Source organism: Ischnura elegans, chromosome 2, assembly GCF_921293095.1.
Source record: "Ischnura elegans chromosome 2, ioIscEleg1.1, whole genome shotgun sequence".
NCBI lineage: Eukaryota > Metazoa > Arthropoda > Insecta > Odonata > Coenagrionidae > Ischnura > Ischnura elegans.
This window is the reverse complement of record NC_060247.1, coordinates 55036042-55050360: the sequence shown is the minus strand read 5'-3', so window position 1 is coordinate 55050360 and position 14319 is coordinate 55036042. Positions and strand designations below refer to the sequence as shown.

Below are 14319 nucleotides of genomic sequence, written 5' to 3'. Positions count from 1 at the left end.
CTATATAATCAATTATGGCATCAGTAATGAACAAGTGAAATGCACATTCTTCTGTCTAACTTTCATTAAGCTTTACTAGATGTCAGGCAGGTCTTTATATGTTATATCTTAGTATGTACCAAATAATTTGAAAACTAAGGTGCAATATGTCTGAAATTCCAACGAGTCTCCCAACAAAATTCTTCATTTTGTGTATGCAATTAGAATAAAAATACTTATTTGTGCTGCGGGAGAGAGCTCTCCCATTTTCACTGCAGGTATTTGCTTTTAATGGTTAAATTGACTTCAAAATTTACTTTAAAATGCCTACTTATCTTCATTTTCAAAGTTAGCCATTTTTTTATGGAGAAGTATCCTTACACATTGGCACAGCGAGGGGGGGATTTTGGGGGATAAACCCCCCCCCCCCCAGAGCTCAGAGAAATTTTTAAGTTTAATCCATATTACTTAATTGGATTAATATTACTTATAGAATAATGTAAGAATTATAAAAATTTCCCTCAGATGGGCCGCAGAACTCGCAGGGGAGGCCGTAAAACTCCCCATTTTGAGCCATTTATCTTAAAAATTTTCTGGGGGAGGGCCTCGCAACTCCAGCTTCCCCTGGTGGGTATTCCATATCCCTAACTCCCCTGTATTAGTTGTGCCTAAAACCCCCCCAAGCCTTAATCCCTAGCTGCACCCCTGTCCTTACATATTTATTTTTAAAATGTAACACAAAGAAGTATTGAAAGAAGTGGAAATGGGCAATAGATATTAGACAATTAAAAAAGTTAAAACTTCATATTAGGTTGTATTCATTAAGAATAGTTACATGCTCCAAATAATTATCACATAAAAGCTTATAAAAATATAAAATATTATATAAAGTTAGTTCATCTCCTTAGCATCAATAGGGCTGATTGGAAATGATAATAAAGAATGTGGTGATATCTGATCAGACCAAGATCAGCAGCAAGACATTTGTTTTTGGTCACTTGATTCCATAGTCTTAGAAAAATTAGTTTCTAGTTGGCTTCCCAATGAAGTGCTGAATTATCTACATGTTATCATATTTCAGCTAATTATATGCTGATTAGATTCCCTCTTGGATGGAAATTCCTCGAGCTCCACGCCGTTTGTCTTGGCTGCCGACTCCCCAAACTTTGTGACAATGCTCCAATATTTCTGATCCTTCCCAAATGCTTTTGCCTCCTCCAGGGTTTCAGGTAGTTGCTGATCTAGTGTCTCTGGCAGAAAAGAGGCAGTTACTGCCCCTATGATGCCCAAACCAGCAATGGTAGCAAAAGGATAGCGTTTGTCAATGGTGACTCCCTGAAATTAAGGTTGATGTAAGAATAAATTATGTGCCCTATTAAAAAAATGACCAATTTGAAATTGGGACAAAGAGAACATGCAGTTTCAATGTGTTCAGGAACCAGAAAGGATCTGATGTATAATTTATTGAACTGAGAAATGGATTATATATATTTGATGCAGAATACTTAGTGAAATGCATGGAGTTAATATGCAAGGTCGAAACACCTCAGCACGTGGTGAAATTCACAAAAAACTAAACATGTCTAAGCTGGAGTAAGTAAGACAAAGAGTAGTTGGGATGAAATTAACGCTGGAGATTCTCACTCACCATGTAAACTATAAATGGAGCAATGACACCAAATATGCTGGCCATAATGAGTCCTGCAGAAGTTCCTGTTTGCCGCAAGCATGTAGGATATACTTCCAATGATTGAAGATATATTATGTAAAAATTCAAGGAGACACAGAGCTTTGCAAACATTACCAAAACAATGGACCACCAGTTCTCTTCATAATCTGGTGGCAGATAGAGAAAACATTTGCAATTATTAAAGGAAATATTCCAACGGAGATACAAGCTGATATTAAGTATATATCATCCATTCTTGACAATCTCCAATTCTTGAAATGAGACATTTGAAGCAGTTTGAGTTTTCAAACATATCAGATTTATCTGCGAATGAGGTGAAACATAAATAAAATTTTTGAAAATTATCTGATATGTTCAGCCTAACTTATTCTCATTTACGACGAGAATTTTAAAAAGTTCATAGGTCCTGCTGAAGTGGCTTGATTATTGGTGAAAAGGTTTGAATTGAATGTACATAGATAAGGAAATCAAATTCTGAAGACCTAAAAATGGCTTTAATACATGTATGTCTTCAGTCAATGATAAATTTAAAGACGTAAAGTGTGCCCCACTTGTACTTCAATATTTCATTCTTGAATTTTCCTGGCTTAACGAATAACTATTTGTAATTTTCAATCATATTCCACTTTATATAGATAATTTTTCTTTTCAAATTAGCAGTTACCTTCTTTGACCAAGTCTTTGCTTAGATTTCTCGGTTACTCTGAATTATTTCCAGCAAACCAAACTCTTTACACGCCCCAACCAAGCCTTTACATCTGACTTCCAAGTAACTCATATGGAACAGAGAGCTTGCATATGATTTGGCCAAAAATGGGTGTCATGATGGGAGAATAAACCTTTTATTACTCTCAGAACCTGTTTAGTATTCTTAAGTCAGGTGCGGACATCGTTGTTTTCAGGGGGTGATAAACTACTTTCTGCCCCATGTTGGTAGTATACAATACCTTTCTTCAATAATGAACATGCTTATAGACATTTGGCTTATGGATATTCTTGAATTAACTTCATTTGTTTTTTGAGTAATTGTAATAAAAATTTGCATTAAATGGTGACCCTAGTAATTACTATTTTCCCCATTATTCCTGGAATTAGATGGGGTAGTCCCCCTTCCCACCCTCCCTCCTCTTATTACGCTCCTGCTTTAGGGGCTTCTCAGCTGCAGCAACATCTATACACATCATGTTTCCTTAAATAAAAAAATCACGCTCCCTTCCCATTTCATTTTATTCAATAAGTTTTAAATCACCCAGAATAACAATTGTTTTTAATCTCAAATATGAGAAGATCTTATGACTAACAGACCCTTATGCACCCCCACCTCCCCAGAAAAAAAATCCTGCATCCACCCTTGTAAATGTCACCATAATAATTTAACATTACTGACAAAGCCTTTATGAAATACAGACATTATAATAAGTTCAACAGATTCAGGCTTCAATTGGTGGAAGTTAGACATGTTTAAATGAATAAAAGATCGTGGCACTTTTATTTATTCAAATAGACATTATAATGATTAAAAATAAATTGGTGCCAATGAAATATTTATTTTGTTGTCATTTGAATTTTTGTGTGAGATTTTCTTTGGAAATATTTCCTATGCTTTTTCCAGAAGCTTCCATTTACACTGCATTCCCCGCATTTTGGAAGTGGATGGCCACCTCGTCCTCTTCATTAACTCGAATAATAAATGAAAAAAATAAGTTGAATCAATTTGTACTTACATGACATTAATGTTATAACACAAAAGCAAAATATTGCTTTCAAAGATAGAAATGCCACATGCATCCATCTGCGGCCTAATTTTTCAGTAATCCACATTCCTAGGACATAGCCAGGCAATTCCACAACTGACTGATAGAAGAAGTTAAGATATGGATTTCCTGACAGTGTGCTAACATTTATTATGATCACATCATAGCTCACTGATGTCACAATCCTGAAAGTAAACATAGAGACATAAGATATATGTTCAGGCAGTAATCGGAATAGGCAACCTGCATACCACCCACGCTCCCCTGTAGAAAATATCTGACTACATGCCTGTTCATTGGAATTATAAATTTTTGTGGGTATGCTTCGTGTTACTCAATTATCATTCAAGAATGACCTGTATAGGTAAATAGTTTTGACAGTAGTATCTTCAAAGCTCCCTTGTTTACTATTGCTTGATTCTTGATTGCCCCCTGAAATTTCTGAACATTTTTTAATAGTCATAGTCTTGAGGATAAATACCATGCTTTTTCTGGAAGACAAGTCAAAATTTTCTCTGAGCTGCACCGAATGTACATACTTGATTGTTTTATGATCTGGAACCACACAGTAGCTGGTGAAAAAAGTTCAAATATGTGACCAAATTATGCTATATAGTGTTATAATACCAAATGTTTCAAGTACAATGGAAGTTTGGGTCATCAATATAAATCAATATTTTTGGCTCTCTTTTCTTTTGTGTGGGGTATGTACCTACTTATCGCATAATAAACACATTTCTGTCATTAAGTGTTTGCCTCACGAATTATCAAAAATTTCTCATGCTCTCGTGCGAGGGTGAAATGATGAAATTTTTTCTACAATTGCTTTTGCTGCTATTCCAAAAACTGTGATTCTCTCATCATTTTCTCCTTGATAACTCAGAGTCTGAAAAACAGTGATGTGGCAGCTAGGATTTTTACAAAAGCTCAAATGGTCTCCATCACATGTTCAGCATCTGAGCTAACAATCTACCAGGAAACTCTTTCATTTGAACTGAAATAAAATATCTTCTTGCATAATATACACGCAAAATTAGCTTAATTGCATGGTGTTTGCTGCTATATAGCATATTATTTTGCACATTACTTCAATTAGGCATTCAGGAATTTTGGCAAGGGACAGGACAGGAATTTTGGCAAGGGACTTATAAGTAAAGCTCACCATCCATTGTTTAGACAGGCCAAATTGTACCTATGTATATGGATTGGAATTCTACCGTAGAGAAATTACATCATCTTTAATATTATGTACTTTTGAATGCATTCCAAGTGCATGACCATCAGCCTAATATTGCCATTATATGCAGCACAGACTGCACCCCAGTCAGTATCAACAATTTTTATTTGGCTTTCCGTGCATTGGAAGGCATACAAAATACATGAAGCTCTTTTTCGCTCCCTTCATGCAATTTATTTAGAATCTACTCACCAGCATACCATTAGAAGCATGGTGCGTATTGCCAGACGTTTGCTTGAGAAGAGACTGATCATGCCATAGCATTTTTGTTTACGAGATACTTCTGCTATATGCCTCAATTTTTCCATACAGTCTGCTGGCAGTTCTCTTTTATTTACCTTTGCTATACTTTTCAGAACCTTTCTTGCTTCCTCTGGGCGATCCTTGGCCGCTAACCAACGAGGAGATTCTGGCACAATCCTTCCGAGTAAAAATAACAATGCATATGAGATTGAAAAAAATCTTCCAAAAAATATTCTTGAATCTTCCACCATATGTACCATGATAAACATGTTTTCAAAATCCATAGACCTAGGATAAACTTTCTGTTTATTTCATATATTGCACTCTACTAGGTTCTTCATGTCCAAAGGCACTCCAAAAGAGTCCTTAACACGTTGCGTACGGATGGCGAGAATTCTCGTCATTTTTTCCCGAACGTTCCGGACAGATAACGAAGATTCTCGTCATTTAGGCGTGTCAACCTAAACAATTTTAAAGCGTACAATACTTATTCGTGAGTACGTTTTCAGTTGTTGTTCGTTATTCATAATGAATTGATGCATCATAACGTTTAATCGGATAAAGTTATATTCTAAACATTAGCTTTTTAACCATGTTTAAACCAAAGGCATTCCACCCTAATAGGAACGTATTTCCAATCTCGGCGTTCCTAGGAATTTAAATACCCCAGTATGCAATGAGTTAAGCTCGTTACAAAGTTGAGCAGAACTTTCATATCACTTGTGGACATGAAGCTAATCTGTCTTAACTTTCATAGATGTTTGGCAAATCAGAATGTGAATTACTGCGCAGTGACAAATTTACATAAAAATTAGGCTTCCAGGAATTCTTAAGGATAGTGAACTCTCTAACATCACCCTTGGGTGCTTGTAGTGTTAAATATAAACAGCTGAGGAACAGAAGTATCTGATTCATATCTTGAAGCAAATTTGGAATTTATTTTCTTAAATCTTGCTCATAAAGACTGATCTTGCATGGTACCTTATGATACTTCATTCATCATATAGTTAAAATATGATGAACAAGCAGAACCTTCAGGCAAGCCACCTTATGTGCATACTATGGTTAGAATTTAACTTAACATATCACCCAGCATGTGCGGATCCAGGATTTTTTTCTGGGGGGCACAAGGGTCTGACGGGCAAATGATCTTCTAATTCTTTAAATTAAAAACAAGATACATACAACAATTACTGTATAAATATTATCTTTAATTTAATATGAAAGTTATTTATGTGAAATTGAATGATTGTGTCTCCATTGCACACAAAATGAAACAAACGTAATGATATCCTTATTAAAAATGTTGCTCATTTTTAAAGCATCTGGGGGGAGCCACGTGCCCTGGTGCCCCCCTCCCCAAAATCCCTGGAAAATTCTCTATGCAGAAAATATCTAAAGCAATTGCATGGTGGGTAACTAACATGGTGGACCAAAAATCGATGTCCACCAAAAAATTACTTTTAGCTTTATTTCCACAATAATACAATCAAAAACTAAATAAAAACATAAATTTTCATTTTTATTTACTCCAGCATTTTTGCATCACAATTTAAGACTAAATGACCTTCTCTGTGTGCCATTGCTCATGAAGGTTCATTAGGAACATAAGGAACTTGATTGACAAGTAGATTTTGTTATGGTTATAATATTTAGAAGGGAAGAAAACCTGGGAAATAAATATTCCAGGTGCCTAACAATGGCCGTCATGTCTGCGCACTCTTGTGTCCCAATGCTACTTCGGTGTCAAAGTGCCCTCCTTATTGCCGTAAATTGATTCCTATAGATGAAATATGATTCAGAATTTGCCAACACAATTTTGAGAAGGGTTGAGGAATACTACATGGCTTCAATCATGGATGAAAGAGCTACAAAAATGTACTCTCTAGTGCAGTCAATGCACCAGCATGACTACTCAAGGATTCAAACTGTGTTATCACAAATGCTCGTTCCTGGGCAGCTGGGACTTATACCCGTGACCTTTGGTTTGGTAAGTGAGGGCCTCACCCCACTTTCAACCTGGCCTATGTGAATATTTTCTATTATTTTATCCCTCTAAATTCATAGAAATCCCAGATGGATGTTTTGTTGTTAGGTAGGTACATGTGTATGTTTGAAACTGATTTCTTACCTGTGCAGTAGTAAGAACAATCCTGATGGTAGCGTTGTAAGGAGGATTAACAGTCTCCAATCTCCACACATCCATGCAATGAAGGGCAAAACAGAAATCCCTAGTGTCCACCCTATATACTGCACTCCATTGATACGAGCATGTAGGGATGAACTGCTCACTTCCATGCCTTAATTTTTGGAATTTGGTGAAGGAGAAGCATAAACAATCACTGATGTTGGATTCCTACGTAAAGCAATTCAAGATCTATGACAATTTTAATTCTAAAATACATAGAATATGCTGCAATAATGTGCTATTGCTAAATCTAATTGGCAAGTTAATATCAGAGAGGTGATGTGCTTAGTTGCAAAATTTAAATGCAAAGCGTAGTTTTTTCAGTGTAAGTGGATATCAGTGACTCAGATTGTAGTATATGATCATTTTCAGACATGAGTGAGACTGTGTCTTATGAATCAAAGATTTTAGTACAAATAAAAATTAACAATCATGCTTTGTGGACCATAAATTTCCCCAGTTTCAGAATTTACAAAATGCAGTCAAATATTGAAAAATAGAAGCAAATAGAATGCTATTTTAAGTTTCAAATCTCAATGTTCTCAGAAGTTCTATTGTATTTGAAGAATATTTTTGTGACAGATTTTCAATTAACATACAAATTATACTGCATGGAGCTTAACATAGAGCTCAAGGATTTTTTAAATGGCATACCTAGTCTAGAGAAATCAATTTAAAATCTAGTAAAATGATGGTAATGTTTTGACAGAAATTACCTACTGTCTACCAATTTCTTTAGCTTTCTTCCATAAAATAGTTTATTTTAGGAGTTATGGTATGTGTGCATCCAAGATACAAAAGAGGGACCAAAACTCAAGAAAATTCAAAATGAAATTTATGTTTGATGATGAAATATTACAGTGAAATGTATTTGACTTTATAATGTATTATTAATACTTAAAATTTGAATATAAATTAGTCATCACTTGTAAATTTTTTTAATGCCTTCAATCAAGCTATATGATGCTCACCAATAGCTAAAGGTGACTGGAAAACGGCATTGGCACATGAATTAGCCAATAAAGATAGAAGAGCAAATACTGGAAAAATTTCAATGCAGAAAACAGCTACTGATCTTCCTATAACAACTACTGCCAAGCTTAGGAGAAAAACTGGTTTTCGCCCAATTCTAAAGGATAGAAAAAATGCCAATGTGATTATCTAAAAAAAATAATAGAAATCATGAGTTTACATCTTTCAGTTACCATAGATAAAACATATTTGGGAATAAAATGATTACTCCACTGCTCAAACACTCAATGATTGCCCACTGAATCAAATCCACTCACCTAGGCAGTGGCGCAGCGAGGGGGAGGTTTTGGGGGATTAAACCCCCCCGCAGAGCTCAGAGAAATTTTTAAGATTAATCCATTTTACTTAATTGGAATGATATTACAAATAGAATGGTGTAAGGATGAATAAAATATCTCTCAGAAAGCTCATAATTTTGAACCATTTATCTTTAAAATTCCGCAATTTATTAATCTTGCACCTACCGATTACCCTGGTTGGTATACCATACCCCCACACACCCCTGTGTTAGTTGCACCTAAACCCCCACCAGCCACAGTACAGAATCAGCCTTGGTTGGCTAAATCTTTGTAATCGAAGGAAATATCTACTCGGTGCTCTTCTTTTTAAGATTTTCAGAGAGAGAATCCCTAATTATCTCCGGGAAATCTTTATGAACAGATCAGTAACCACCCATATGTCATCTCGCAAAAATGACTATTTATGTTATCCTACTCCACCTACTAATATCTACCAGAAATCATTTCTGATAACGGGATCAAAATTCTGGAATTCTCTCCCTGAGGATCTTAGACAGAGGGGCTCCATCCATGCTTTTAAAATTAAATTGTACATGGATTTACTCAGTGGAGAGCTAAAATAAACTCCCACGAAAATACAGCCTATTATGTATCATTATTATGTATTATGTACTATATTCCGTCTGCCTATGGTGTCAAATTTCAATCCTTGTTACGTGTTATTTCTTTTTTATAGGTGCGTATCAAACAACTTTACTTGACATTTTTCATGAACTTTTTGCTTTGATGAGCCATTATTTTTGTAAATTGTGTTTTTTGCTCCAAGGGTTTTTTCCCAGAGCATAATAAATATCTATTCTATTCCTTAATTCCTAGCTGCACCCCTGCACCTAGGAGCCCAGCAATATGAATGAGCTCAGCTGGCAGTAGCCGGAGCATAACCGCTCACCTCCAATTCTCAAAGCTCTGGAGGTGAGCATACATATGCTCCGGTTACTGCCAGCTGAGCGCATTCATATTGTTTGGCTCCTAAATGAGCAGATTTGATTTGGTAGGCAATTGTTGAGCATTAGTTCAGCAGAGGTATCGAAACTGAATAGATATTTGTCTGCCTCTGTAAATAAAAGTACTATAATTGAATTTAAAATTACTTATAAGGAATGCAGTCAATAAATCATTCCCAAACTAAAATTAGATCAATGCATGGGATATGTGAAATTTATGATCTAAAACTATTTATCTAAATATATATCCACTCTTAATTCAATTGAGTCTGTTTATGAGTAGTAATCCCTTAACATATTTGGAAAATGAGTAAATAAAATAAATTTATCTGCCTGAACTTTTTAATGAGATAAAAGTCCCACAAAACTAATTGACACTGAATCAAACTTACATATCTCCAAGTTGTCCCATGATTAGTGTCCCTAATACATCACCAACTCTTCCAAAAGCAAAAGAATTTGTAACATAAAGTTCTTTATCACAAACCCAATTGGCATCTGAGGGAGCTGTATTTCTGTACCAAGTTCTATCATAATCCATTCCATACTGACAGCCTGAAATAATAGGTTTGAATTTCTATTATTATATGTTGAATATAGTCAATATGTATGGAGTTACATAAGAGGCATGCATAGATACCCAAGTTACTACCCAGAAATAAATATTTTAAACAGGACTCTCACAACTAATATCTAAGAGAGAGATATGTCAAGCATAATAGAAAATTAGAGAAGCATTGGAAAAATTTTCTAACACAATCTGTATTCCACAGTAGTAACAATATTATTACGTATGTAGATGTTTGTGATTTAAAATTACATTATCAATAATTTAGGTCTCACCAACAACAGGAACTTCCCTCCTTCTTGTAATATTAATAATGATTTCATGGCTTGACTCTTTTAAATCTTCTGCAGTGAGATTGTACATTTTGCATTTTTCAAATGCATTTCCTCCTCCTATGGTTCCATCTTCTCTGAAATGAAGGGGTTATTTATAGTAATAACTTATCATTAATAATAGCAGGAAATTAAATATTTTTCTCCAGATCAATAATTTGTGAAAAAATGTATTTTTATCTTTCATTAAGTATGATTAATTAACATAAGAGTTGTTTGGATAATTTTGTTTTTTTAAGCCAATCAATTGTATAGGTATCAAATTATGCTTATAATCTAAACCGTAATAGCTATTTCTATTTTTTAAATAATCATTGTAATTTTTGAGGAGCCATCTCTAGGATAGAACTTAAGATTTGGTACCAGATGAATACTATCCCTGATAAGGAGCTCTTAAGTAGTGACAGATCCAAAGGAAGACAAAATCATCTTCCTTGAATCCTAAGGAATAAGTGATTCGCTGATTATTATAATCCAACCCTCTGAAACCAAGCATAGAGTTTATAATATAAGCAGGATATAACTCAAATTAGAGACTCTGAAGTAAAGAAATTCTGAAGTAAATTTTGTAGTAATTCTGAAGAAATTCTGAAACTCTGAAGTAAAGAAATTGAGTCAAAATTTTGTTTTAAAGTTACAAAATTAATATTGTACCTATCTTTATTATGTATTGCATGTTGCCTAGTTATGCATTGCAAATTGCCTATACTCATAGGAAGTTAACTACCACCAAAATATTTATACTCTTGGGGGATTTCATCTCAAATCAGGCAGAGGGGTATCAGGTGACCACCACCGATTTCTCTGAAATTTATATATGTTAAAGCAGTATCCTTATGATGAATAACGATGACTTTATCTCTGCTCAGAACTGAACCGTCATAAAGTTACCGCCCCTTGAACATTGCAGTGTCAGGCCTCAGAGTAAAAAATGAAAAATCACATAAATACTGATTACTAAGAAACCATGGCCTATAAAGCAGTGGTTATTGTTTTATTTTGAAGAGAATTCATTTATGCACATTATGGCATAACTTGCAAGTCATTTGAAGCAATAATAAACAAATAGGACTTGTTTAAACAATAAAAATTAGTCATTATTTAACAATTTATTACTAAAAAAGGCCACCTTTTATTTTCTTTAAAATTTCTCAGCGGGTAGTTTAAATGTTCTGCTTTCAATTAAAAAAATAAAAAAAGGTAGTATTTTTATACTTTTTGTTTTAAGGCATGTCAAAGTTAGGCATGTTTACGACTATTTTACACCAAGATTGCATACCTTCAAGGGGGGAAAATGCCGTTTCATTCTACTTAGCATTCATAACAGTGAAAATTTCATATCTGAATGATTGGTTACATCTCTTGACTGAAAGCAAGTCCAATCTTGTTTACTTCCATGGCATCCAATGTGTGCAAACAACCACTGCTACTGGCTGGAAACGGTGAATGAGTCTCAATTTGCACAGAGTATTTTTCAATGGCAGTTCACGTAAGTCTTTCTTCTACTTTGGGCCATGTGGAACATTTTGATGGACCATGTGGATGCATAAATGAGACACTAATGTCATTCTCTTCTAAAGACACTGCAGTGATTTGTGAAATCAGGTTTGACCAGGTTTTTCGGAAACACACAATGAAGTCATTCATGGTGAGATTTTGAGTACTGTACGTCATTATATCTGAATTTGTTAGTGTCACAGCCTGTTTGATTGTGTGGATTACAGAGCGAGCTTTAGTTGTCCCGTGTCTGTTAACTACCAAGACATGAAACTGTTTACGCCATGTACAGGTGCTACTTTCACCTAATTATTTTTTGTCTAAATTGAGCTTGTTAACATGTGTAAAATGCAAGTTTCATATTAGGCAAGAATTTACTAACTTAATGAAAGTGATAAATGTCAAATATGTACTTCATGGTAAAATAATGTCTCAGCAGTTTTTGAAGAAGCGAGAGTGAAATGTCTATGAGTGACCATGTTCAAATTTTATCATTCTTTTCCACAATTAAATCTAAACAACATAAATTGGCTGCTTTTCCAATTTCAACCAAACATACGATTGACATATCATGCAGAGCTAAAAAAACTCGGAATATGGGGCAATGCTGATGTATACTGCTGGCATCCTCTTCCTCATAGTGCTCAATCAACATTGTGCTTACATTTTACTTGGATCATGATAAAGATTGTTCTTGTGTAACTCCTAATCAGCAAGATGTGTTCACTGCCATTGAGAATAATTCAGACAAAACATTCATTCAGAGAAATTCATTGCCGAAGTTTAGGATTGAACCAAGAAAGGTATAATTATCATCACCATATCTGGAAAAAAGAAAGGGAAGCTATTCAAAAAGAGAAGTTGGTAACACTAATTGGTGTGGAGTTGGTGCTTCATTTCAAATTTTCCGAGAATTGGAGTGTGATTCTTCCAGATTAAGTACAACCGTATGACTGGCAAAAAGTACAGATATCAATATTAACCTGTGTGGAATATAATAACTAAGGTATGCAGGCACTTCAGATGATTTTTCACAGGACACTGTACATGCTTTTCTTAGGATGAATCAAATAGAAGAACAATAGAGTAAAAAGATATCATATGGAGAAATAAATCATACTTATATGTATTTTAGAAAAGTCAGCCGCTAATTAAAAAAAACATTTCAGATATTTGACTTGGAGAAAAGTCTTAAACAGGAAGAAAGTCATTGGTGGTTGTTCAATGCAACAGGACATGAATAGGGTCCATCTGATAGAGTTGCAAGAATTGGTAAAAAATTATGACACAAACTAAAACCTGAGATATTTCAATTGTGGCAAGTAAATTCAAACAAGTCCTTTGTACAACATGTGAGTATATCCTTGCCTAATATAAAACTTTTACATTTTACATATGTTAAACTAGCCAAATAGGGTTCATTCCTTTCATTTTCCTTCATCAAAGAAAATGAAAGGCATTGATTGCGATTCGTTACCCACCTTCAGTGTATTCATAATATACAAATTATTTGATTTTTAGAAATCCCTGTTTAGACGAATGTTAATGGTCAATGTTAACCTCATTTGAAAAAGGATAGATTGGCACCGATGCGATGCCACTCCACATGACGTCACAGGGACCTAGATGCTATACGAGTAGATAGGAGTTTTACATCATCTGAGATTACCAATGTATACATGAGGCACAGAGCTCCGGGAAACATCCCTTAACAATCCCCTCTTAAAATTGCCTTTGGTCAGAGAATTTTCTTTGTTTGATAGGGTATTAATAATCCTTATTTAAACCAAGAACTACCTGCTAGCAAGGAACTCTACGCTACCACCATGCTCGGCCGCAAGCAGCCAGAGGTCACACGGGCTTTTCGCAGCATTCATACTTAGCCGTCGCGTTTTCGTACGCTTGAAAATTTTCACTTATCATTTAATCACAAAAAACAGATATCATCATTTAAAAATCTAAAAGCGAGTAATATGTATTCGAGGAGAAATAATGTTTCCATTTAGGCAATGAACAATTATAGGAAACCACCCTATGTAGACAAAAAAAATGATTGGTTGAAAGGTGCACCTATACATGGCATCAACAGTTTCATGTCTTGGTAGTTAACAGACACGGGACAACTAAAGCTCGCTCTGTAATCCACACAATCAAACAGGCTGTGACACTAACAAATTCAGATATAATGACGTACAGTGCTCAAAATCTCACCATGAATGACTTCATTGTGTGCTTCCGAAAAACCTGGTCAAACCTGATTTCACAAATCACTGCAGTGTCTTTAGAAGAGAATGACATTAGTGTCTCATTTATGCATCCACATGGTCCATCGAAATGTTCCACATGGCCCAAAGTAGAAGAAAGACTTACGTGAACTGCCATTGAAAAATACTCTGTGCAAATTGAGACTCATTCACCGTTTCCAGCCAGTAGCAGTGGTTGTTTGCACACATTGGATGCCATGGAAGTAAACAAGATTGGACTTGCTTTCAGTCAAGAGATGTAACCAATCATTCAGATATGAAATTTTCACTGTTATGAATGCTAAGTAGAATG

General features: G+C 34.9%; 1 protein-coding gene across 2 annotated transcripts in view; it reads right to left on the bottom strand.

Moving 5' to 3' along the window:
- Positions 1-780: 780 nt before the first annotated feature.
- Positions 781-14319, bottom strand: part of LOC124153756 (organic cation transporter protein-like) — a 28521-nt gene continuing 14982 nt past the window's right edge. Inside the window, exons 2-9 of one of the 2 annotated variants that reach the window (XM_046527107.1) lie at positions 10210-10343; positions 9759-9921; positions 8063-8220; positions 7035-7203; positions 4853-5080; positions 3394-3608; positions 1628-1815; positions 781-1314 (exon numbers count right to left, since the gene is read on the bottom strand). In XM_046527107.1, the coding sequence (XP_046383063.1) occupies positions 1057-1314; positions 1628-1815; positions 3394-3608; positions 4853-5080; positions 7035-7203; positions 8063-8220; positions 9759-9921; positions 10210-10343 (1513 nt within the window). In that variant the 3' untranslated portion in view covers positions 781-1056. The remainder of the gene's footprint in view (positions 1315-1627; positions 1816-3393; positions 3609-4852; positions 5081-7034; positions 7204-8062; positions 8221-9758; positions 9922-10209; positions 10344-14319) is intronic. The other variant, XM_046527108.1, reaches the window with a different exon arrangement.